Source organism: Mesoplodon mirus (assembly GCF_964341445.2).
Source record: "Mesoplodon mirus genome assembly, chromosome: 8".
NCBI lineage: Eukaryota > Metazoa > Chordata > Mammalia > Artiodactyla > Ziphiidae > Mesoplodon > Mesoplodon mirus.
The window spans coordinates 29444755-29468705 of NC_138984.1; the positions used below are offsets into that span (position 1 = coordinate 29444755).

The 23951-nt window shown below is 42.5% G+C and overlaps 1 protein-coding gene across 3 annotated transcripts in view; it reads left to right on the plus strand.

The window, feature by feature from the left end:
• The window catches only part of KLF7 (KLF transcription factor 7), a 456278-nt gene that overhangs the window by 255354 nt on the left and 176973 nt on the right, over positions 1 to 23951 (plus strand). Inside the window, exon 10 of one of the 3 annotated variants that reach the window (XR_014294812.1) lies at positions 15985 to 16036. The exons of 1 other annotated variant lie outside the window; for it this stretch is intronic. Coding sequence is in view for 1 of the 2 variants with exons in the window: in XM_082629925.1 (XP_082486051.1) it covers positions 15985 to 16081 (97 nt within the window). In the remaining variant the exon portion in view is untranslated. Of the gene's footprint in view, positions 1 to 15984; positions 18130 to 23951 lie in introns of those variants that run through there. One more of the 3 variants, XM_082629925.1, reaches the window with a different exon arrangement.

The window sequence follows — 23951 nt, forward strand, 5'->3', positions numbered from 1 at the left end:
GTTTTTTGTTTCATTCCATCATATTATTTCATTTATTCCCTGAATATTGCAGCCTTCTCTCCTTTACTTCTTGGCAAAAGTGGGATTCCTGTACCATCAACCCACTATCTGACAGCGCTCACCGTGGGTGATTTTGTTCCAAGAGTTTTTACAAGTGCTGGCAGCAAACTTTCATTTTCAAGCATTGAGAACAAAGGCCATGGATGTGTCCCACAGTGGCTAACACTGTCCCAAAGTCTATTTTGTTCTTTGCATATGGGGAAAGGAGACCTCAGCTACGAGAGTATTGCAGACCTATGGTTGCCCTTCTGGCATAATGACAGTATTAGTTTGCTAGGGCCATCTAACAAAAGTACCACAAACTGGGAGGCTTAACAGAAATGTATTGTCCCAGAGTTCTGGAGACTAAAAGTCTGAAGTCAAGATGTTGGTTCCTTCTGAAGGCTGTGAAGGAGAATCTGTCCCTGCCTCTCTCCGAGCTTCTGGTGCTTTGCTGACCATCTTCGGTGTTCCTTGGATTCTGCTCCGTCACCCCAGTCTCTGTCTTCATTTTCACATGGCATTCTCCCTGTGTGTGTGTGTGTGTGTGTGTCTCTGTGCTCGCTTTTTGTAAGGACACTGGTCATATTAGGATCCACCTTAACGGCCTCATTTTCCCTCTGTTATCTCAGTAAAGATCCTATATCCAAATTAGGTCACATTCTGAAATGCTGGGGGTTAAGGCTGCAACATAACTTATTGTGTTGACACAATTGAACCCATAACACTGAGATATTTGAGAAGTGAACACTGAAATGGCTCTTGGGGTTGACAGGTTGGTGACTGGGCTTAATGTCAGTTTGCTGTTAATGGAGTATTTGTAAAGCGAGCCCAGTGGCTATAAAAATTGTGAATCATACCCTCATTGCGTAATACTCTCTTGGCTTTTGTAATTTTGTACTCTCTTGTTTTTCTATACTGGCCTTTCCTCCTTAAAATCCTCTGCTTGTTTGCACTTTCACCCCTTTTCTTCCCCATCTACACCCTCTCTTCTGGGAATCTCATCCAGTTCTGTGGTTTTAAGAACCATTATTAGGCTGATGTCTCTCAAATTTATCTCTATATCTTCAGCCCTGATCCCTCCCCTGAAATCCATGCTCATATATTTAATTATATGTTGTCTTCTTGTCACATTCACTTGGATGTTTAATGGGCATCTCGAACTTTTACTCTCTAGAACTGAAATCCTGATTTTCTCCCAGAAGTATGCTCCTTCCTTTGTTTTTCTCAGGAAACGACACCTCTGTGGTTCAAGTCAAATCCTTTTAGTCCTCCCTGGAATCACTTGCTTTTCCTCACTTCCCACCTTTTTCAATACAGCTGCAAGTCCTGTTGACTCTTCTTTCTTTTATTGAAGTATAGTTGACTTACAATATTAGTTTCAGGTGTACAACCAAGTTTTTTTTTTATAGTGAGTTATATAGATTATACTTCATATAAAGTTGTTATAAAATATTGGCTGTATTCCCTGTGTTGTACATTACATCCTTGTCATTTATTTATTTTATACCTAGTAGTTTGTACCTCCTTCACCTATCTTGCCAAGTTGACTCTTCCTCTAAGATCTCTCCAGCATCTCTTTACTTCTCACCAACCCTGTGGCCCCCATGGCAGTCCAGGCCATCAGCATCTCTCACCTGGATTACTATAATAGCCTTCTAAATGATCTCTCTCCCTCTACTCTTTTTCCATCACAACTATCCTTCCTGATGGTGTTCAGAGTCAGCTAAGTCAGATCTTCCTCCCCCTTTGCTTTAAATTCTCCACAGCTCCACGTGGCGCTGAAAAAAAAAAAGAAAAATCTCTTTACTCTGACCAAATGGCCTACAATGGATGGGCATCTGCCCACCACTCTCCCGCTCCTTGTATAAAGCCCTGTAACTCCATTCCTGCTTTAGGGCTCTCCTAGGTATTCCTTCTTTCTAGAAAGCTCTTCTTTCAGATGTTCAGTTGACTTAACTCCTTCTTGTCATTTAGGTCTCAGCTCAGATTTTACTTCCCCAGAGAGGCCCTCTGACTACTCAAAATAAATTATTATTGTTTATATATTATTATATATTATAATTATTTTCTATCGATCCCATCCATATCCAGTTATATCCTATTATATCTTTCTGATTGATTTTAATCCTAGCACTTACCACTGCCTGCTCTCTTTTTATCTACTCACTGTCTGTCTGCATAGAATAGAAGCTGCATACCACCAGGTACACTGTCCTGCTTATTCAGTTTGTATCCTTAGGGCCTGAAGCAGTGCCTTGCACAATTTAAGCATCAGTGTGTATTTGTCAAGTGAATGAACAAAGACTTTCTGAGCATGAAAAGTGAGAGGAACCCGCAGTTAGAATGTGCCAGGCGAGGTTCAAGCCTTTACCACCAGTATTCATTTTGATCCTCATAAAATCCTTTAAGTTAGGTATTGTCCCCATTTGACAGGTGGGGAGACTGAGGCTCTGAGAGACTAAATAAGGAGACCAATCCAACAGCTCATAAATTACAGAGCTGAAGTTCTAACTGGTTTCCACATACTTTCTACTATGACACAAACTGGAGATGATATGTACGTAATACAGCCAATATTTTAGAAATAAGGGTGCAAGCAAGCTATTGAAAAGTATTAAGAACAACGTTTAGTTCTGGGTCAACTAAGGAAGATACTCTTTTTGACCTAATCTTTCTATAGCCGGAAAAATTAATAGAAGGAGTAAAGATTTCCACAATAGAAGGTATGCTCAGAGCAGATGACTTAAAATAGAAGTTTTAAATTTTAATGAAAGGAAAGTTTGTAAAAGGGGAAAAAAACAATGGAATATTTTTATTATCCTGTTTTGAGATTCAATACCAAGAGGAATAATGTAAGTCATGATTGGTGGTGGTGGAGGGGACACAAATGGTTTTCCAAGATGCTCTTTGCCTAGTACAGTCCTACCCAGGCATAGCAGCATAGTAGGTGTTCAAAAATATTTGTTGAATGACTGAATGAGAGAATTAAAGTATGCAAGTCTATGTAGACGCTCTTTCCCTCTCCCATGTGCCCTTTACTATGAGCAGAGCTGAGGACAGGGAGACTTCATGTGGCTAGGTGGCTGGAAATCAGTCAGCAGGCTTCCCCAGGATGCATAGGTCAGCCCCAGTGCTACAAGTGTGTGAATATTCTCCTCCTGCTTCTGGGTCCCCATCCTATCACCTCCATGCACATTTATCCCTCTTACGCCTGTAAGGGAGTGAAGACTTGATGTGTTACTTTACAAAGATTACCAACTCTCTCTCCTGTTATATCTTAATGACCCAGCATCCATCTTTTGCTATTGTAGTTATGTGTTGGGAGAGCATGATTTAATCCATGATATATTGCATTCTTGGTGATAACAAGCTATAAAGAATGGGGTCCCATTGTAACTTATTTCAATAAATTTCAAATTACTATATAGAAGTGCTAGGAATAATCTCATGAATAAAAGAAATAAAGGGGGAATTTATGACATCTTTCCATTCTCTAAGGAAATAATTCACATACCAAAATAAGAAACTAAATGTAGGTAATCAAAAATCAAGGTGTTTAAAGACGAGCTATTATTTTACAAGATCTGAAATAACCACTTGGAATGCAGTGAAAAGCGGGAAGGGTGCCAGCTTACAGAGAACCAGTGTCATGAACCAATACAACCATTTATGGATAAAATTATCCGGGTCAAAACAAGCGAGGTGATTGAATTTACAAAGGACATAAAAGACAATAGGAAAAGATCCTTAATATACCCAACAGAAAAGCAGAGGGGAAGCTCTATCTCTTGATTAGATGTGGAGATGCCAGGATAGATAATGCCAAAGACGCATTTTAATGGAAAGTTGTGCTAACATTGGAATTGTATGTCAGGTTACCCAGGCAATAGACTCTGTAGTGCATATTTGTACACAGGTGATTTTGGGGGGGAGTGGTCTGGGGAACAATCCCTGTGGAGGTGTGAAGGAAGCAGGATGGGGTGGAGAAGAAATTGAATTGTGATGCAGCTGCAACAGAGGCCTAGAGCTGGGATGGCCCTTCAGAGATATCCTAAATTGAGGCAAGGGGGTGGGGCCTTTGTACCCCTATATTGACCAATTAGAGAGATGTGTTCTGCCCCAGGGAAGGGGTGCATCTTTGAGCAAGGCAGCTCCCTTCAGCAATCCCTGGGGAGGCATTCAGCTGTGAACCACCTACAGGTACCACTTTTGGCAGCTGGGGGACTGAGTGGCTCAGTTCTAAAGGGGTGGGGAGTCTCCACAGAGCACTACAGTGTCTAATCTACTGGAAGCAACAGCAGGGGCTTGAAAAGAGAGAAGATGATAGAATATTGCTTAACATAAAATATTTTCTAAATGCGCTGCTCTGTTGACCATCTGCTTTTCCTGGGCCCCTATAATAACCTTAGTATAGTTCACTTCCACACCCCTTCAGGCTAAAGGTAGAACAATCTGGAAACATAAATCCAGTCATATTATACTTCTGCTTAATACCCTTCAATGATTTCCTATCTTACATATTAAAAAATCCCAACTCTTTGACATGCCTTTAGGTAGGGTGAACATAGAATTTATTGTGCAAACCAGGACACTTTGGAGAGGCAAAGGAGGCCTTATCGATAATTACACAAGGACAAAGGTCTAAACCAGGACTGTTCTTGGCAAACTGGGATGTATGTTCGCCCTACCTGTAAGGCTCCTGATGCCGTCACAGCCCCTCTCCCTCCTGTCACCCTCTTCCCAAAGTTCACTCCCCTTTGCCCTCCATTAGGTCCTGGACCAAATGAAACTCTCACCCTGGGACCTTTGCGTTCATCACTTCCTTCCACCTACTTTTTAAGGCTACCCCTTCCCCTTTTATTTAAATCTCAGCTTAAATTTTTCCTATTCAGTGGCCTTCCCATTTATTCTCCATTGTAGTACCTGTTTATTTTATCCACAGTCTTAACTATGATATGAAATTACAATCACTCGATTTTAAGCTCCATGAGGACATGAATCTACACCGTCTTGCATCCCGGTGTATCCCTAGCCATTAATTAGCCCAATGCTAGTCCATACATGTTCAGTACTCAATAACTACAAAGAAGGGAATAAATGAAGAGCTTGGGAAATTGTTCTGAAACAAAACTTTGTTTGTGTGTGTGTGTGTGTGTGTGTGTGTGTGTATTCAGTGAAATGCCCAAAGACCAGCAAAGGACAAACACATCACCTACACCGGGAATCGTGGATGTGGCTGCTGACCCTGGAAATGTGGACATAGAGGAATGCAAACCATTAAACGATCAATTTGCAAACACCCAGAGGATCACAGGCTGCTGGATAATAACCGACAGTTTAGTGATGGGGAGATAGTGTCAGAACAATCTAATTTCCTTTTAAGACAGAGGACCTTGATCAAAAGCATTTATTAAGTGTCTGCCCAACAGGAGAAGCCTGTTGGAAGTGGAGGGGCTTGTATTCAGCTGTGAAGCATCAGATTTAATATGTGTCTTGACTTCAGCTAAAATCTGATTTTGCTTCTCTCGTAATTTCCTTTCACGGGCCAAACAAATATGAGCTCCTTACAGTAGAAGGTGGTAGTAGAATAGTTATAGAGTTAAGCCCAAAATAATTACTAAAGCCTTTAAACGTTGAAAAAACCCCTCATGATTAAAGGTGAAATTATTTTAAAGGTGAAAAGGATGACCTTTTGCTCAGGTCACATGAGGTTAACTTTTCAGTGCTCTGACTCCTAACACCTGACTGTCCCAGAAACCAGAATTGCACTGGAATTAGCAGGTAAGTTGTTCTAGGTTCGGTTGGAATGTTTACTGAATGCCCTCCTTTGAGAGAGGGTCCAAACGAACTACTGGAAGTGTAAACTTTGATACTAATTCACACATAAGCATCCAGGTCAGAGTTGGAGGCAAAAAGTAAACCACTTTCAGGGGTCAAGAAGTCATGTGGATGTTCCTGGATATCAGTGCCAGGTATTTTAACCTTGACTTTTAGACACATTTTGGGTCAAGCTGACACAGACTCATCTTAGCATCCAGCCATACAGACCTTGCATGTGTGTGAACTGACTACAAAGCAGCTGAAAAATTACACAGCAAAAAAACACTTAAAAAATCTTAAAGGCAAGGTCCTGGGGAGATGAGACCCTTAAACATACTGAGAGTTAAGTGTATGACTTGTCCCAGCTATGGGGATGGGCAGGCCACCAGGAAAGTCCCACCAGCCAATGAGAAGTCCACATCAGAGAAGTCAGCAATGGTACTGGGGACCTGGCCTCAGCTGCAACATCCTACCCTATAAAGACTGAAAAGCAAGATAGGATCCCAGACTTCAGAAACCTTTTTGGGGAATGTTGAAAAAAAGCCTTATGTCTGTCCACAGGGGGATATCGTAGGGAGAGCATAGTTACCAGAAGAAGCCAAGTGCAACAGCAGTGATGGTAGGAGACCAAATGGGATTTGACATTCCTTCATGTACTCAGCGTTTGAATTTATTTGTGGATGGGTACAGTACTAGGCTGGGATACAGTGTGAACAAGACAGATGCCAACTTTGTTCGCATGAAGCTTAGAGTTTCCAGAGAATCTATATGAACTAACCTGCTGGACCATTATATTTCCAGGCCTATGGAGAGTGGTGGAGTTTGGGAAATAACTGAATATAGGAGAACAGGGATTAGGAAAAATGGGGGTAATTGGTTTTAAATTATCTCAGTTATCCAGTAGCAGAAGCCTGCAGAGACAGAGAGCCCAGAAAATAATTTTACAATCCATTTTATGTTCTGGGATGTGTTATTGTCCTGAAAGGGGAAAAAGGTATTTGAATGTTTGCAACATTCAAGATTGCAGAAGGTTTCTGCTCTCTGTATCAGTCAGGAGCATTCAACACTATTGACCACAATCTCTTCTTGCCCATCCTACCCTCTTGGTTTTGGTGATACTATATATACCTCCTCATTTGCCCCTGCCTTTGCTGGTTGTTCCTTCTCATCTTCCTTTGTTGGCTTCTTCTCAATTGCTCAACCCATGAATGTTGGCCTGTCCCAGGTCTCTGTCCTGGGCTCCTGTCTCTTCTAATCACTGTCCTCAGGTGAACTCATACAACCCAAGGCTTATATCATCTTCATGCTAGTGACCCTCAACCTACTTCTCCAGTGCTGACCCCTCCCCAGGACTCCAGGCCCACGTGGCCCTCACATGCTTGGTCTCTCTCCTGTCCTAGTAGACGTCTCAGACTCGAGTTGCCTGACCCTCAAGCCTGCCCTCCCCTAGCCTCTTGCATTTCAGCTCATTTAATTACCGAACAAAGATCTAGACGTTACCCTTGATTCCTCTCTCTCCTTTATCTCCCACATCCGATTCATCCCAAGTCCTGTCACTTCTTCCCCTAAAACATACTTCTCTTAATCTCCATTACTATAACTCTGTCTCAGGCTAAATTATTGCAGGAACTTCTTAACTGATTCACTTCTTCCACTCCTGCTCCTTAATAACCACTCTATGCCCATCAGCCAGAGGGATTCATTTAAACATTAATCAAATTGTGTTGCTCTCTCTTGATTTAAAAAACGATGATGGCTTGCTTCCTGCATTTAGCATAAAATCCAAATTCTTTTTCCTGGCTTAAAAGCCCTACATGCTCTGTTCTTTGCCCCCATCCACCCCCGCTTCCCTTTCCCATTGTGCTCTAGATACACAGTCTTCTCGCTGTTCTCGAGACACCCCGTATTCCAGCCTCAGGGCTTTTGCACTTGCTCTTCCCTCTGCTTAGAGTGCTGTTCCCCCCATCTTCACATGGCTCACTCTATACTGACATTCAGATCTCAATCTAAATGTTTCTGCAATGAGACTTCCCTGGCCATAAACCTAAGGTAACCACATAGTTACTCTTTATCATATACCCTTTCAAATAGTCTGTATATTGCTTACTACTAGCTGATATTTTTATTTATTTGCTCATTTATTTATTTATTTGTAGTTGGTCTTCACCCATTGGAATGCAGACTCTAAGAGAGCAAGGACATTGTGTCCCCAGAACTTGGAATGGTACCTGATTTCTGTAGGAGTTTAACCAATATCTGTAGAATAAATGAGTATGTGAATGCATGAAGGGTAGAGTTGAACCACCCTGTCATGCACATGTCCTCTCCCTTAGATGAATAAGTACATCAGCTGACTATTGCTGTATAGCAAGTCACCCCAAAACTTAGTGACTTAAAACAACGAGCATTTATTATTGCTCACAAGTCTACAGGTCAGCTGTGCAGTTCTGCTGACTAGGGCCAAGTTTGGTTGATCTTGGTTTGGCTCACTCATGTATCTGTGGTCAGCCAGCAGGTTGGCTGAGGGCTGCTTGGTCTAGGAAGGCCTCACTTTCTCACAAGTCTGGCAGTTATTTGTCTGTCAGCAAGGGTGACCGTGGGACTGGGCTGTGCACCTCTTTCATTCAGCAGTCCCAGCTTGTTCATGTAATCATAGAGTTCAGGAGAGAGTGCAAGTGCTCAGTGCCTCTCCACGCTGAGGCTTAGAACTGGCACATCATCACTTACCCCACATTCTGTTGGTCAAAGTGAGTCATAGAGCCAGCCCAGATTTAAAGGGTGGGGAAATTAACTTCACTTATCAACAGGAGGAAATGCAAATTCACGTTGCAAAGGTGTGGCCACAGGGAGAGGGCAAGGACTGGGGGCATTTTTGTAATCCCTCTACCGCATTAAGGCTGACAACAGAAGTGGTCACTGCTCATGACTATACGCCCCTTTCCAGAGGAGAGCATAAAGAGCCTGTATGAGTCCTTTCCATCTGTCTACAAGCATAGAGTTGGTCACAAGGTCCAACGTGTCCTCGGTCGCACAGTGGCAGTGACTGAGGGATGGCAGAAATTGGCCCCTGGGCACACTGCTGTCCACACAGCTGTGCAGACTCATCCATTGCAGTGGATCTCCAACCCTTCACTCTCACTGGGACAGCACCTACTTCCATGTTGCACTCGGCAGGGCCTAATGAGGTGGTAATGCCTCTGCGAACCCACCTCAGAAGGTGACAAGCATCAGGGGTACTTTTAGTGCCAGACAGCTCCCAACTTGCAGGCATCTGGTGAAAAACAATGTTAAATCAAAGGGCTCTTTTTTGTTTTTGGAATAGAACTCAAATGACTCAGAATGAAAAGGGCTTGACACAGGTATCTTAAGGGAACGCCTTAAAAAGTGAGGAAAACAGCATGCTCGGCCTTGTCCATGCCTTCTGTGCAGAGTAGTACGTCTGCATCCTGAGAAATTCAAGGTTAAGCAAAAAGAGAAAGCATATGTTCTAACAGACACGTTCTTACATTTTTCCCCAAAATGCATACACTGTCATCAGTATTTAACCGTTTTTCATGATGTCTAGATGAACCGAAGCTTGCCATTGGATCACAGAATTTAAAAGCTAACTCTAGGGGGATTAACAACTTGTTTTAGGTGTCTCACTGAGTGGCAAAAGCTTCCCTGTCCTGCCTCTCTGTCCGATTCTTCTCTCCCTTCCCAGCTGCCAGTTCAGGTTTAAGTTCTTTCTCCACACTCAGATGCAGACGCCTGTGTTTGACTTGAACATATTGATTTCAAGCAGGTGAGAGTGGACGTAGTGAGTCAGCCTGACAAATATTTAGATCACTTAAATGTCCTTTGCTATCACTTGAACTGAATGTTTCTTTTCCCCAATCATTTCACTCAACCATCTATCTCTCCAGCATAAAATACTCAAATTCTTTCCAAACTTCATGTATTAAAAAAATACTTCTAGACCTTGGCTACGTGATAGCTCCACTGGGAGCCTTGTTCCTTTCCATATCCTGAGCAAACCAGATCTAAAACAGATTAAAATGGCTCAGCAGTTGGACTCAGGTCTCTCTCTGTGCCTACTTAACTGGGGAGTCAACCAGCCTTTGGGACTCTCTTGCGGTCTGGCACAGAAAGAAAAAAACATCAATGACTGTTCCACTGTATTTGAAACTTCTCTTGCTTCCCAGAGACATATTCCTGAAGGCACCAGTTGTGGATGAAGAACACTGGGGGGGTCAGAGTTGTATCCCACTGGGTTGTTTGGGACTTGTGGGCGAAGCAGCAGAGACTCATGACTCACAGCTCTCCACACCAGGCCACGGGATTTGCCCAACTTCACCACAGAAGGAAACAGATCGTAAGCTTGGAGGGCCAGGGAGGAAAACCAGAGGCATGTCTGGGATGATTAGAAACATGAAAAGATCCCCATGGTAGGCTGTGCTTGTCAACCTCTCTGGCTGGAGGAGGGCAGAGTACAATAAAGACAACATTTGAATGCAGATGCCAAGGCTCACACTGGATATACAAATAGAGTAAAGGCTTCCTGTCATCTTTGCTAGAGCAAGGGATGGCTTTGGATAGCAGACATGGCTTTCATGATGGGGTGAAGGGCCTGAGTGGACATGGTGGTTATGAATTGCTTCCTATTCCTCTGCACAGGGAGAGCCCACTTCTCTGTAACCATGGAGGCTCCGATGCTTGATGGCACCACATTACTGGCCTCTGATCGCTAGGTCAGAGAAAGGGTAGCAGGACTGGTTCTGGCAGATCAGATATCTCCTGACAGCCTTAAAAGGAAACTAGGATATTTGGTGCTGTTGTAACTGACAGATTCCCACGCCTTACTAGCTGGTGAGTAAGAATAAAGTCCCATTCCCTTTGATACTCACCTCACCACCAACTCCATAAAAGTTTGCATAGTTTTCCTCCATGCCCTCCCCCTTTCAATGAAATACATTTCAGAGCTGAGATGGGAGCATTCAGATATCTGCCACCAGCTTCAGCCAGAACCATGACTTCCCTTGGATTTCAGGGCCTGATGCTGGGTCCGGTTCACACTCCAGGCTCTTTCCCTCATGGTGAGGACTTTCTCAGGTGGCCTGCCTTCCCTCCATGCAAATTGACTCAGGTTGCCTCCCCTTCTCCCTTCCCTTTCCATTAGATGTGTTCATATGTTTGAACCCCAGTGGTGCCCAGGAATTGTGCATTCTCTCAGGGTCCCCACAAGCCCCAAGTAAATGAGTTGAAGTAGATAACAGCAGAGGGAGGAGTTTTGCCTAGCTTTATCAGCCAGCCTAAGTCAGACCTCATTACGGCCCAAATGCGACTTTGATAAATGATGCCATTTCTGTTAGGTGGCTTGTACATGGCTCCCAGTGTCTGAGTCCCTGAACTCACAGGGCCACTAGGGTTGGCTCATTCAGGATACCAGCCCCATGGCATGTCCCATGGGACAGGGGCTGTGTTGCCCAGGGGAGACAATGCAACACCTGGAAAGCCGGGGTGGGGGGGGGTTGGGGGGTGGGGAGCAAGCTGAGGATCCGGGATCAGTGAGACCTTGTCAAAACAGGAGGCTAAAGAGGTTGCCCTAAAAAGGGGTGTAGATCCAGTGTTCTGGAAGTGGTGCCTAGGTAGGATCAAGATCCAAGCGTGCTGAGATCAAGCAAATGATGTTTGAGGGCGATTGTCCTAAACACCTGTAATTGTTTATAATTCACCTGCACAGGCCAGATTGTGTTTGTTCTGCCAGTGGGCCAGGCTGGCTTACAGGACCCAGGGCAGGCATCTCACACCCCAGGTAAGCGTTATGAAGTGGTTAAACCCCCTCCTTGGGCTTAGAGGATTACTTATAAACATAAAGATACCCAACGACTAGAACTCCTTTGTAGTGTTGGGAATAACATCTCAACAATATTCTAACTGGATTAGAAATTGGGAATTTTCTATGGAAATTGACTTCTTTTGAATTTCAGCTACATGCACAGTAGATTCCCACTCCCCTCAGTAAGTGGAGATATATGGCAGTCTGGGCGGTTTTTTTTAAATTAATTAATTACTAATTTATTTTTGCTGTGTTGGGTCTTCATTTCTTTGCGAGGGCTTTCTCTAGTTGCGGCGTGTGGGGGCCACTCTTCACCGCGGTGCGCAGGCCTCTCACTGTCGCGGCCTCTCTTGTTGCGGAGCACAGGCTCCAGATACGCAGGCTCAGTAGTTGTGGCTCACGGGCCTAGTTGCTCCGCGGCATGTGGGATCTTCCCGGACCAGGGCTCGAACCCGTGTCCCCTGCATTGGCAGGCAGATTCTCAACCACTGCGCCACCAGGGAAGCCCCTGGGCATTCTTTTATTGAAGTAAAGGTAATAGGTTTTTAGTTTTCTCAAGTTTCATTCTCCTTTCCACAAAGAGAGTTGCTTTATATCCCACTTGTCTTTTTCTGTTGCCGCCCACTGGGGCCTCTGACCCCTCCTTAATATCACCCTCAGCTCTCTTCTCACAACACCTGTTGTGTGTGACAATGTGGTTGCTTAGGGGAAACGTGATAGTGGCAACTCTTTGTACTTTAGGGGATGAGGTGTGATTTGGGCAGCCTATGAATTATGAGCTGAAGGTCATTATCTCTCTTCCTAGCTCTACAGCTGAGCAGCAACATCATAACTAACCAACCAATCGATTATTCATTTAGTCACTTAATTGGAACCTACTGTGTGTCCATCACTTTCCTTGGCCTTGTGGACTATTAAACATGGTGCCTGTCCTCAAATTGCTCACACGCCAGTTGGAGATGCAGAAGTTACACGACACAATTAGCGAGTGCTCAACAGCTCAACAGACCTGAACAGAGAAGAGAGAGAGTTAGGCCGAGTCCTGGAGCAAGAGAGCAGCTTCAGGAAGGAGGTGGGACAAGAGGTAGAAAGAACTTGAGTCCCAGCAGTTCTTCTGCCTCTACCTCCAGGAGGGGTCAACTAAAGATGGTATTGCATGTGTACAGGCCAGCGTTAGGTACCAGTGGCACTGATATGGTTACTAAAGGGCTCTGGGAACCAGTGCTGGGACTGGGGAGAGAAAGCAAGAGGTCTAGGCACTTGCAAGACTCTGAGAGTGACATCCTTCAACTTAGTGCTCTAGGTGCCTCTGTGACCTCAACCTAGTCCCATTACCCAGACACACCCGTGTTCTCTCTATTTCATTCTCTGGCTCCATCTTCTCTCTCTTTCTCTTTTTATTAGTATTATTTTACTCCCTCCTGGCTGTTTCTCTCTATTTTTTGTCTCCTTTTATTTTCTTTTCCATTTTAATCAGTCTGTCTCTAATCTCCTTCCCCTCAGTGATGGGTTCCAGGCATTGCTAGATTCCACTGTAGGCTGGTGTCCAGGGGTCATGGGGTGGGTGCAAGCAGTGACAGTGACCTGTTTTAGCATTATTATTTTTAATACTATGATGACAATAATACTGATACATATTAGAACTCATAAGTCTGGATTTGGTTTCTAAGAAAGCCTTAATTATTTTTATATAAGAACTCCTATGTAAAGAAATAAGATAATTTAAGTTCCATGGAAAAATTAACTTCAATGAAAGGATATTAATAAATTTGATATTCTTGGCCAACTAATGTTACCAAACATCTTCCTTTTGGAATATAAATTCCTGGTTTATCTGCCTTGTTCTCCACTGACCCTTCTCCACTTTATCTCCAGCACCTAGAATAGGGCTGGGTACACATTAGGTGCTCAGTACATCTTTGTGAAATAAATCAATGTAGAGTTTTAGGAGTTGAAGGGGTCTTTTAAAAAGAGGGAGAGGCTGAGGCATAAATAATCTCAGAAATGAGGCAAAATTATGTAATGAATTGGAGATGAAGTTTGAAATAGAAGCTGCGATATAGCTCACTGTCCTCAGCAGATAATCGGCCTGTAAACTTGGTCTCATCATGTAACCACTGCAGGCCTCAGTGACTTTGTCTGTAAAGTGAATGGGAAACATTCTGGAAGATCTTTCTGCTTTAAAAATAATCCTCCATTCTTTTCCAGTGTGAGGTACAGGTGGTCCCATTGGAAATGGCTCCATTGGCTTTGATTTTGCCTCTCCTCCCACTTCCGTCTCCACTTGGTGCCTGGATGGCCCTTTGATCACAGCCTCAGAGAACTGAGCAGTGTACGGCATCAGTCAAACAAGGCCTTGCTTAGGATCTTTGACTAGAAGTAAATTTCTCATACAGGTTTTCAGTTTCACCTTATGTTTTCTTCATTTTCTTCTGTATTATTATTAGTTACAAACATTGAATGTATGGATTCTTCCTTCGGTTCCTGCATTCCTGCTTTCAAGAGCATGATGACTTGTAAAATAACAAAAATCAGCTGGGCAGCTAAGATTACGTGGCCTGAGAATCAGAGTCTGCATGGCCCACAGGAAAAATTATGGTCCCATCCCCACCCTACTTTCTTCTGGTTCCTTCTAGGAAAGGTAGCTGGAATTTGCTTGTGCACAGTCCAGGCATTCAACAGATGTTCATGCCTTCCTTTTCTTCAAGAAGGAAAAAGTGATTTTAGATGCTGAGGTCTGATTCTATGTAAAGAGCTGGGATATTACATCTATCTGAACAGTCTTGGAGGTCTTCACTGTGCCCTTCACTTTTTCTGCTTAATGTTATTCAACAGTCTTCTTTTTCCACTTGGTCAGTTTCTTCCCCTCCATCTTGGCAGGTGCATTGACTTATTTTAACTAGCTAGAAATGGTGATAGGAAAGGTGGCAGCAACGACACAGAAGGGGTACGTGGGAGGTTGTTCTCTGACATGGAATACAACATAAACCAATTGTGAGACCACCAATTCAGTTGTGAGAGGGACCAATGGCAGCAGCAGGGGATTGCTTGAGATAATCTGGGAAGGTCTTCATCTTCCACAATGGGGGTTGCAAATTCACAGCCTGGGAGTCAAATTCAGCCGTAAACACAATATTTTAGACAGCAAAGTGCTTGAAAATGCTCCTGCTAGGTAAAGCCTAAGAGAGGTCCATGGTTCTCATCACTCCCTATTGTCTTGTCCCGGACATGTAACACACTTACACAAATTGCCTGTCCCCTTTCTGGAGTTTACTTGAACAATCCATACATCCTCTGATGTCACCTGAAATTCCTGTATGGAGGTTCTCCCACCAGAAGAAGACCTACACCAACTCATCACCAGCCCCCTTACCCTTCATCTTGGCTTTGCCCAGAGTAATTTAGACAATCATCATGAAGTTTGATGACCATGTCTGCCAACAATAACTGCAAAAATTACCATCCTGATTGACTACTAGAAGTCGGCTGACTGCATGTTTCAGAGGCTCTCCTTCTACTTTTCCCTGTCATGCTAGATATGTGACAGTCCAAGCTTTTTCTCTATGTCAGTCTTCTCCGTACTGAGCTCTGTTGGAAGCCTCTGGGAGCTTGGTATGCAAAGGAGATAAACCAGGAACATGATGCTTGTTTAACAGTTCTCTCTGTAGTGTTCTTGTATTCTTAACTCCTTTTCGCTTGCCCATTTCCTTGGCCTTTTATCATAAATTCTCTGTGTTGTTTCTGTTCCACTCTTGGCAGGATGGCCCACTATATTCCTTTATTAGCTTGACTCTGCCAGGAAAATGATGCCATACCATTCGGTGTTTTTTTTCTGCTAGCTCTTGGACACTAATATTTACTGGACTATCACATTTTAATACGTTTCCATACCATCCTGTTGTCCCTTCCAAGAAGATTTACTGTTTTTCTGACCCACGGTTCATCACCTTAGAGAGTTCCATGGCTACCCTGGTGTCAGAGATTGGCCTCCCTGATGTGGCACCACCTCCTCTTAACTCCTGTGTGAGTTAATGTGGAACCCCAAACATTGAGAAGTTTCAACAAAAGGCCACTTGATTCTCTCTTAAGGAGATCACTGAGGGGATTTCTAAAGTGACTGGGTAGGAGGTTGGATTTCAAGACCCCTTCAGTCTATTACCTTTCTAAAAAAAATTTAATGCAATAAGTTGATTGGGGGAGTACTCTCAGGATAACATTGTTGAGGGAGTGGATAAAACAGGATTGAGCAGAGGGAAGTGTTGAACTGCAATGCAGTTACAGTATTTTTGTACCATTTTTTATAGGGCACTCTGGAGCTGGAATAGATTTTCCAGAGATGTCTCAAATCAAAGCAAGGGGGCCAGGTCTTTATACTCCACATCGACCAGTAAAGTGATGTAGAGTGCCCTCAAGAATGTGACATGACCTTGGTCATATTCCAGCCTTTAGATTCAGAAGATGTGTTAAAGGATGCATTTGGCCACTTATGCAGAGGGGTCTGCATATATAGCCACAGGTGCACACACAAAGCCCTCAGGATCTGATACCTCACTAAGATTTTCTATGATTATTGCCTTGAAAATATTGTCTGGAAATCTGGGAGAGACCTTCAAGATGGCGGAGGAGTAAGACGCGGAGATCACCTTCCTCCCCACAAATACATCAAAAATACATTTACAGGTGGAACAACTCCTACAGAGCACCTACTGAACGCTGGCAGAAGACCTCAGACCTCCCAAAAGGCAAGAAACTCCCCATGTACCTGGGTAGGGCAAAAGAAAAAAGAATAAACAGAGACAAAAGAATAGGGACGGGACCTGCACCGGTGGGAGAGAGCCATGAAGGAGGAAAGGTTTCCACACACTAGGAGCCCCTTCACGGGCAGAGATTGTGGGTGGCGGAGGGGGGAAGCTTCGGAGTAGTGGAGGAGAGTGCAGCCACAGGGGTGCGGAGGGCAAAGCGGAGAGATTCCTGCACAGAGGATCAGTACTGACCAGCACTCACCAGCCCGAGAAGCTTGTCTGCTCACCCGCCGGGGTGGGAGGGGCTGGGAGCTGAGGCTCGGGCTTCGGTCGGATCCCAGGGAGAGGACTGGGGTTGGCGGCGTGAACACAGCCTGAAGGGGGCTAGTGCACCACGGCTGGCTGGGAGGGAGTCCGGGAAAAAGTCTGGAGCTGCCAAAGAGGCAAGAGACTTTTTCTTGCCTCTTTGTTTCCTGGTGCGCGAGGAGAGGGGATTAAGTGCGCTGCTTAAAGGAGCTCCAGAGACGGGCGCAAGCCGTGGCTAAAAGCGCGGACCCCAGAGACGGGCATAAGACGCTAAGGCTGCTGCTGCCGCCACCAGGAAGCCTGTGTGCGAGCACAGGTCACTCTCCGTCCCTCCCAGGGAGCCTGTGCAGCCCGCCACTGCCAGGGCCCCGGGATCCAGGGACAACTTACCCGGGAGAACGCACGGCGCAACTCAGGCTGGTGGAACGTCATGCTGGCCTCTGCCGCCGCAGGCTCGCCCCGCACTCCGTACCCCTCCCTCCCCCTGGCCTGAGTGAGCCAGAGCCCCCGAAAGAGCTGCTCCTTTAACCCCGTCCTGTCTGAGCGAAGAACAGACGCCCTCCGGCGACCTACACACACAGGCAAGAACAAATCCAAAGCTGAACGCCAGGAGCTGTGCGAACAAAGAATAAAAAGGGAGAATTCTCCCAGCAGCCTCAGGAGCAGCAGATTAAATCTCCACAATCAACGTGATGTACCCAGCATCTCTGGAATACCAGAAGAGACAACGAATCATCCCAAAATTGAGGCAGTAGACTTTGGGAGCAACTGTAGACTTGGGGTTTGATTAATGCAAATAATTTATTTCTGGTTTATATGTATCTTAGTTTAGTATTTAGAGTTTCTTATCATTGGTAGATATGTTTATTGATTTGGTTGCTCTCTTCCCTTTTTTTTAATATATAGATATGTATATATTTTTCCTTTTTCTCTTTTTGTGAATGTGTATGTGTATGCTTCTTTGCGTGATTTTGTCTGTACAGCTTTGCTTTTACCATTTGTCCTAGAGTTCTGTCTGTCCGTTTTTTTTTTTACTATTTATTTTTTAATTTTTAATAATTAAAATTTTTTTTATTTTAATAATGTTATTTTATTTATTTCATATTTTTCTCTCTTTTCTTCTGAGCTGTGTGGCTAACAGGATCTTGTTGCTCTGGCTTGGTGTCAGGCCTCTGCCTCTGAGGTGGGAGAGCCGAGTTCAGGACATTGGTCCACCAGAGACCTCTCGGCTCCACATAGTATCAAACAGTGAAAGCTCTCCCAGAGATCTCCATCTCAACGCTAAGACCCAGCTCCACTCTGACCAGCAAGCTATAGTGCTGGACACCCTATGCCAAACAACTAGCAAGACAGTAACACAACCCCACCCATTAGCAGAGAGGCTGCCTAAAATCATAATAAGGTCACAGACACCCCAAAACACACCACTGGACGTGGTCCTCCCCACCAGAAAGACAAGATCCGGCCTCAACCACCAGAACACAGGAACCAGTCCCCTCCACCAGGAAGCCTACACAACCCACTTAACCAACCTTATCCACTGGGGGCGGACACCAAAAACTATGAGAACTATGAACCTGCAGTCTGCAAAAAGGAGAGCGCAAACACAGTAAGTTAAGCAAAGTGAAAAGACAGAGAAACACAGAGCAGATGAAGGAGCAAGGTAAAAACCCAGGAGAACAAACAAATGAAGATGAAATAGGCAGTCTACCTGAAAAAGAATTCACAGTAATGATAGTAAAGATAATCCAAAATCTTGGAAATAGAATGGAGAAAGTACAAGAAACGTTTAACAAGGACCTAGAAGTACTAAAGAGCAAACAAGCAATGATGAACAACACAAAAATGAAATTTAAAATTCTCTAGAAGGAATCAATAGCAGAATAACTGAGGCAGAAGAACGGGTAAGTGACTTGGAAGATAAAATAGTGCAAATAACTACCACAGAGCAGAATAAAGAAAAAAGAATGAAAAGAATAGGGGACAGTTTCAGAGACCTCTGGGACAATATTAAATGCACCAACTTTTGAATTATAGGAGTCCCAGAAGAAGAAGAGAAAAAGAAAGGGACTGAGAAAATATTTGAAGAGATTATAGTTGAAAACTTCCCTAATATGGGAAAGGAAATAGTCAATCAAGTCCAGGAAGTGCAGAGGGTCCTATACAGGATAAATCCAAGGAGAAACATGCCAAAACACATATTAATCAAACTATCAAAAATTAAATGCAAAGAAAAAATATTAAAAGCAGCAACGGAAAAACAACAAATAACATACAAGGGAATACCATAAAGTTAACAGCTGATCTTTCAGAGAAACTCTGCAAGCCAGAAGGGAGTGGCAGGACATATTTAAAGTGATGAAAGAGAAAAACCTACAACCAAGATTACTCTACCCAGCAAGGATCTCATTCAGATTAGACAGAGAAATTAAAACCTTTACAGACAGCAAAAGCTAAGAGAACTCAGAACCACCAAACTAGCTTTACAACAAATGCTAAAGGAACTTCTCTAGGCAGGAAACACAAGAGAAGAAAAAGACCTAAAATAACAAACCCCAAACAATTAAAAAAATGGCAATAGGAACATACATATCGATAATTACCTTAAATGTAAATGGACTAAATGCTCCCACCAAAAGACACAGATTGGCTGAATGGATACAAAAACAAGACCCATATATATGCTGTCTACAAGAGACCCACTTCAGACCTAGGGACACATACAGACTGAAAATGAGGGGATGGAAAATGATATTCCATGCAAATGGAAATCAAAAGAAAGCTGGAGTAGCAATTCTCATATCAGGCAAAATAGACTTTAAAATAAAGACTATTGCAAGAGACAAAGAAGGACACTACATAATGATCAAGGGACTGTTCCAAGAAGTAAATATAACAATTGTAAATATTTATGCACCCAACATAGGAGCACCTCAATACATAAGGCAAATACTAACAGCCATAAAAGGGGAAGTCGACAGTAACACAATAATAGTAGGGGATTTTAACACCCCACTTTCACCAACGGACAGATCATTCAAAATGGAAATAAATAAGGAAACACAAGCTTTAAATGATACATTAAACAAGATGGACTTAATTGAAATTTATAAGACATTCCATGCAAAAACAACAGAATACACTTTCTTCTCAAGTGCTCATGGAACATCTTCCAGGATAGATCGTATCTTGGTTCACAAATCAAGCCTTGGTAAATTTAAGAAAATTGAAATCATATCAAGTATCTTTTCCGACCACAATGCCCTGAGACTAGATATCAAATACAGGAAAAAGTCTGTAAAAAATACAAACACATGGAGGCTAAAAAATACACTACTAAATAGACAAGAGATCACTGAAGAAATCAAAGAGGAAATAAAAAAATACCTAGAAACAAATGACAATGAAAACACGAAAACTCAAAACCTATGGGATGCAGCAAAAGCAGTTCTAAGGGGGAAGTTTATAGCAATACAATCCTACCTGAAGGAACAAGAAACATCTCAAATAAACAAACTAACCTTACACCAAAAGCAATTAGAGAAAGAAGAACAAAAACCCCTTAAAATTAGCAGAGGAAAGAAATCATAAAGATCAGATCAGAAATAAATAAAAAGAAATGAAGGAAACAGCAAAGATCAATAAAACTAAAAGCTGGTTCTTTGAGAAAATAAAAAAAAATTGATAAACCATTAGCCAGACTCATCAAGAAAAAAAAGGGAGAAGACTCAATTCAGTAGAATTAGAAATGAAAAAGGAGAAGTAACATTGTACACTGCAGAAATACAAAGGATCATGAGAGATTACTACAAGCAACTCTATGCCAATAAAATGGACAACCTGGAAGAAATGGAGAAATTCTTAGAAAAGCACAATCTTCTGAGACTGAACCAGGAAGAAATAAAAAATATAAACATACCAATCATAAGCACTGAAATTGAGACTGTGATTAAAAATCTACCAACAAACAAAAGCCCAGGACCAGATGGCTTCACAGGTGAAGTCTCTCAAACGTTTAGAGAAGAGCTAACAAAACCTATCCTTCTCAAACTCTTCCAAAATATAGCAGAGGGAGGAACACTCCAAAACTCATTCTACGAGGCCACCATCACCCTGATACCAAAACCAGACAAAGATGTCACAAAGAAAGAAAACTACAGGCCAATATCACTGATGAACATAGATGCAAAAATCCTCAACAAAATACTAGCAAATAGCATCCAACAGCACATTAAGAGAATCATACACCATGATCAAGTGGGATTTATCCCAGGAATGCAAGGATTCTTCAATATACGCAAACCAATCAATATGATAAACTATATCAACAAATTGAAGGAGAAAAACCATATGATCATCTCAATAGATGCAGAGAAAGCTTTCGACAAAATTCAATACCCATTTATGATAAAAACCCTCCAGTAGACATAGAGAGAATTTACCTCAACATAATAAAGGCCATATATGACAAACCCACAGCCAACATCGTTCTGAATGGTGAACAACTGAAACCATTTCCTCTAAGATCTGGAACAAGACAAGGTTGTCCACTCTCACCACTATTATTCAACATGGTTTTGGAAGTTTTAGCCACAGCAATCAGAGAAGAAAAAGGAATAAAAGGAATACAAATTGGAAAAGAAATAAAGCTGTCACTGTTTGCAGATGACATGATACTATATATAGAGAATCCTAAAGATGCTACCCCAAAACTACTAGAGCTAATCAATGAATTTGGTAAAGTAGCAGGATACAAAATTAATGTACAGAAATCTCTGGCATTCTTATACACTAATGATGAAAAATCTGAAAGAGAAATTAAGGGAACACTCTCATTTACCATTGCAACAACAGCAAAAAAATACCTAGGAATAAACCTACCTAAAGAGACAAAAGACCTGTATGCAGAAAACTATAAGACACTGATGAAAGAAATTAAAGATGATACCAACAGATGGAGAGATACACCATGTTCTTGGATTGGAAGAATCAACATTGTGAAAATGACTCGACTACCCAAAGCAATCTACAGATTCAATGCAATCCCTATCAAACTACCAATAGCATTTTTCACAGAACTAGAACAAAAAATTTAACAATTTGTATGGAGACACAAAAGACCCCAAATAGCCAAAGCAATCTTGAGAAAGAAAAACGGAGCTGGAGGAATCAGGCTCCCAGACTTCAGACTATACTACAAAGCTACAGTAATCAAGACAGTATGTTACTGCACAAAAACAGAAATATAGATCGATGGAACAGCATAGAAAGCCCAGAGATAAACCCACGCACATATGGTCACCTTATTTTTGATAAAGGAGGCAAGAATATACAATGGAGAAAAGACAGCCTCTTCAATAAGTGGTGCTGGGAAAACTGGACAGCTACATGTAAAAGAATGAAATTAAACACTCCTTAACACCATACACAAAGATAAACTCAAAATGGATTAAAGACCTAAATGTAAGGCCAGACACTAAAAATTCTTAGAGGAAAACAGAATGCTCTATGACATACATGAGAATGCTCTATGACATATACATCACAGCAAGGTCCTTTTTGACCCACCTCCTAGAGAAATGGAAATAAAAACAAAAATAAACAAATGGGACTTAATGAAACTTAAAAGCTTTTGCACAGCAAAGGAAACAGTAAACAATACAAAAAGACAACCCTCAGAATGGGAGAAAATATTTGCAAATGAAGCAACTGAAAAAGGATTAGTCTCTAAAATTTACAAGCAGCTCATGTAGCTCAATATCAAAACAAACAAACGACCCAATCAGAAAATGGGCAGAAGACCTAAATAGACATTTCTCCAAAGAAGATACACAGATCGCTAACAAACACATGAAAGAATGCTCAACATCACTAATCATTAGAGAAATGCAAATCAAAACTACAATGAGGTATCATCTCACACCAGTCAGAATGGCCACCATCAAAAACTCTACAAACAATAAATTCTGGAGACGGTGTGCAGAAAAGGGAACTCTCTTGCACTGTTGGTGGGAATGTAAATTGATACAGCCACTATGGAGAACAGTATGGAGGTTCCTTAAAAAACTAAAAAGAGAACTACCGTATGACCCAGCAATCCCACTACTGGGCATATACCCTGAGAAGACAGTAATTCAAAAAGACTCATGTACCACAATGTTCATTGCAGCTCTATTTACAATAGCCAGGACATGGAAGCAACCTAAGTGTCCATCACCAGGTGAATGGATAAAGAAGATGTAGCATATATATACAATGGAATATTACTTAGCCATAAAAAGAAATGAAATTGAGTTATTTGTAGTGAGGTGGATGGACTGAGAGTCTGTCATACAGGGTGAAGTAAGTCAGAAGGAGGAAAAGCAAATACAGTATGCTAACACATATATATGGAATCCAAAAAAAAAAAAAAAAAAAAAAGGGTGAAGAACCCCAGGGGCAGGACAGGAATAAAGATGCAGACCTAGACAATGGACTTGAGGACACGGGGAGGGGAAGTGTAAGCTGGGACGAAGTGACGAAGTGAGAGAGTGGCATGGACATATATACACTACGAAATGTAAAATAGATAACTAGTGGGAAGCAGCCGCATAGCACAGGGAGATCAGCTTGGTGCTTTGTGACCACCTAGAGGGATGGGATAGGGAGGGTGGGAGGGAGACGCAAGAGCGGGGAGATATGGGGATATATGTATATGTATAGCTGATTCACTTTGTTATAAAGCAGAAACTAATACACCATTGTAAAGCAATTATACTCCAAGAAAGATGTTAAAAAAGAAAAAAGAAAATATTGCCTGTTGACGACACTGGTGACCCCACTTACTAGTAATAGGGCATTTTTCTCAGCTAGAAGTGAGGGAATAAAGAAAAGACAGCATGCCAGCTGGTAAGACTGGACTCCAGAGAGGATGACAGGGGCTGGGGGTGGGGTAGGAAGGAGACCTCACCTCACAATACACGTCTCAGAATTGAACCTGCTCAATTTTTAATTTTCTGCCTTGGGCATGAAACATGCCTCATTTTAGCTTCTACTGTGGGAGTCTGAGTATTTTTTCAGCTTACCTTTTCCAATCTTTCAGGCTCTTCACTCTGGGGTGCCTTCCTTGTGGTTTTAACCTTTTATCTTTCTTTGTGATGGTTGTTTTGAGTTTACAACTAATCAAATATTCCACAGGCACCCTGGGGCTTAACCGGTCAGTGAGGAGCCAGAGACAATGCAAA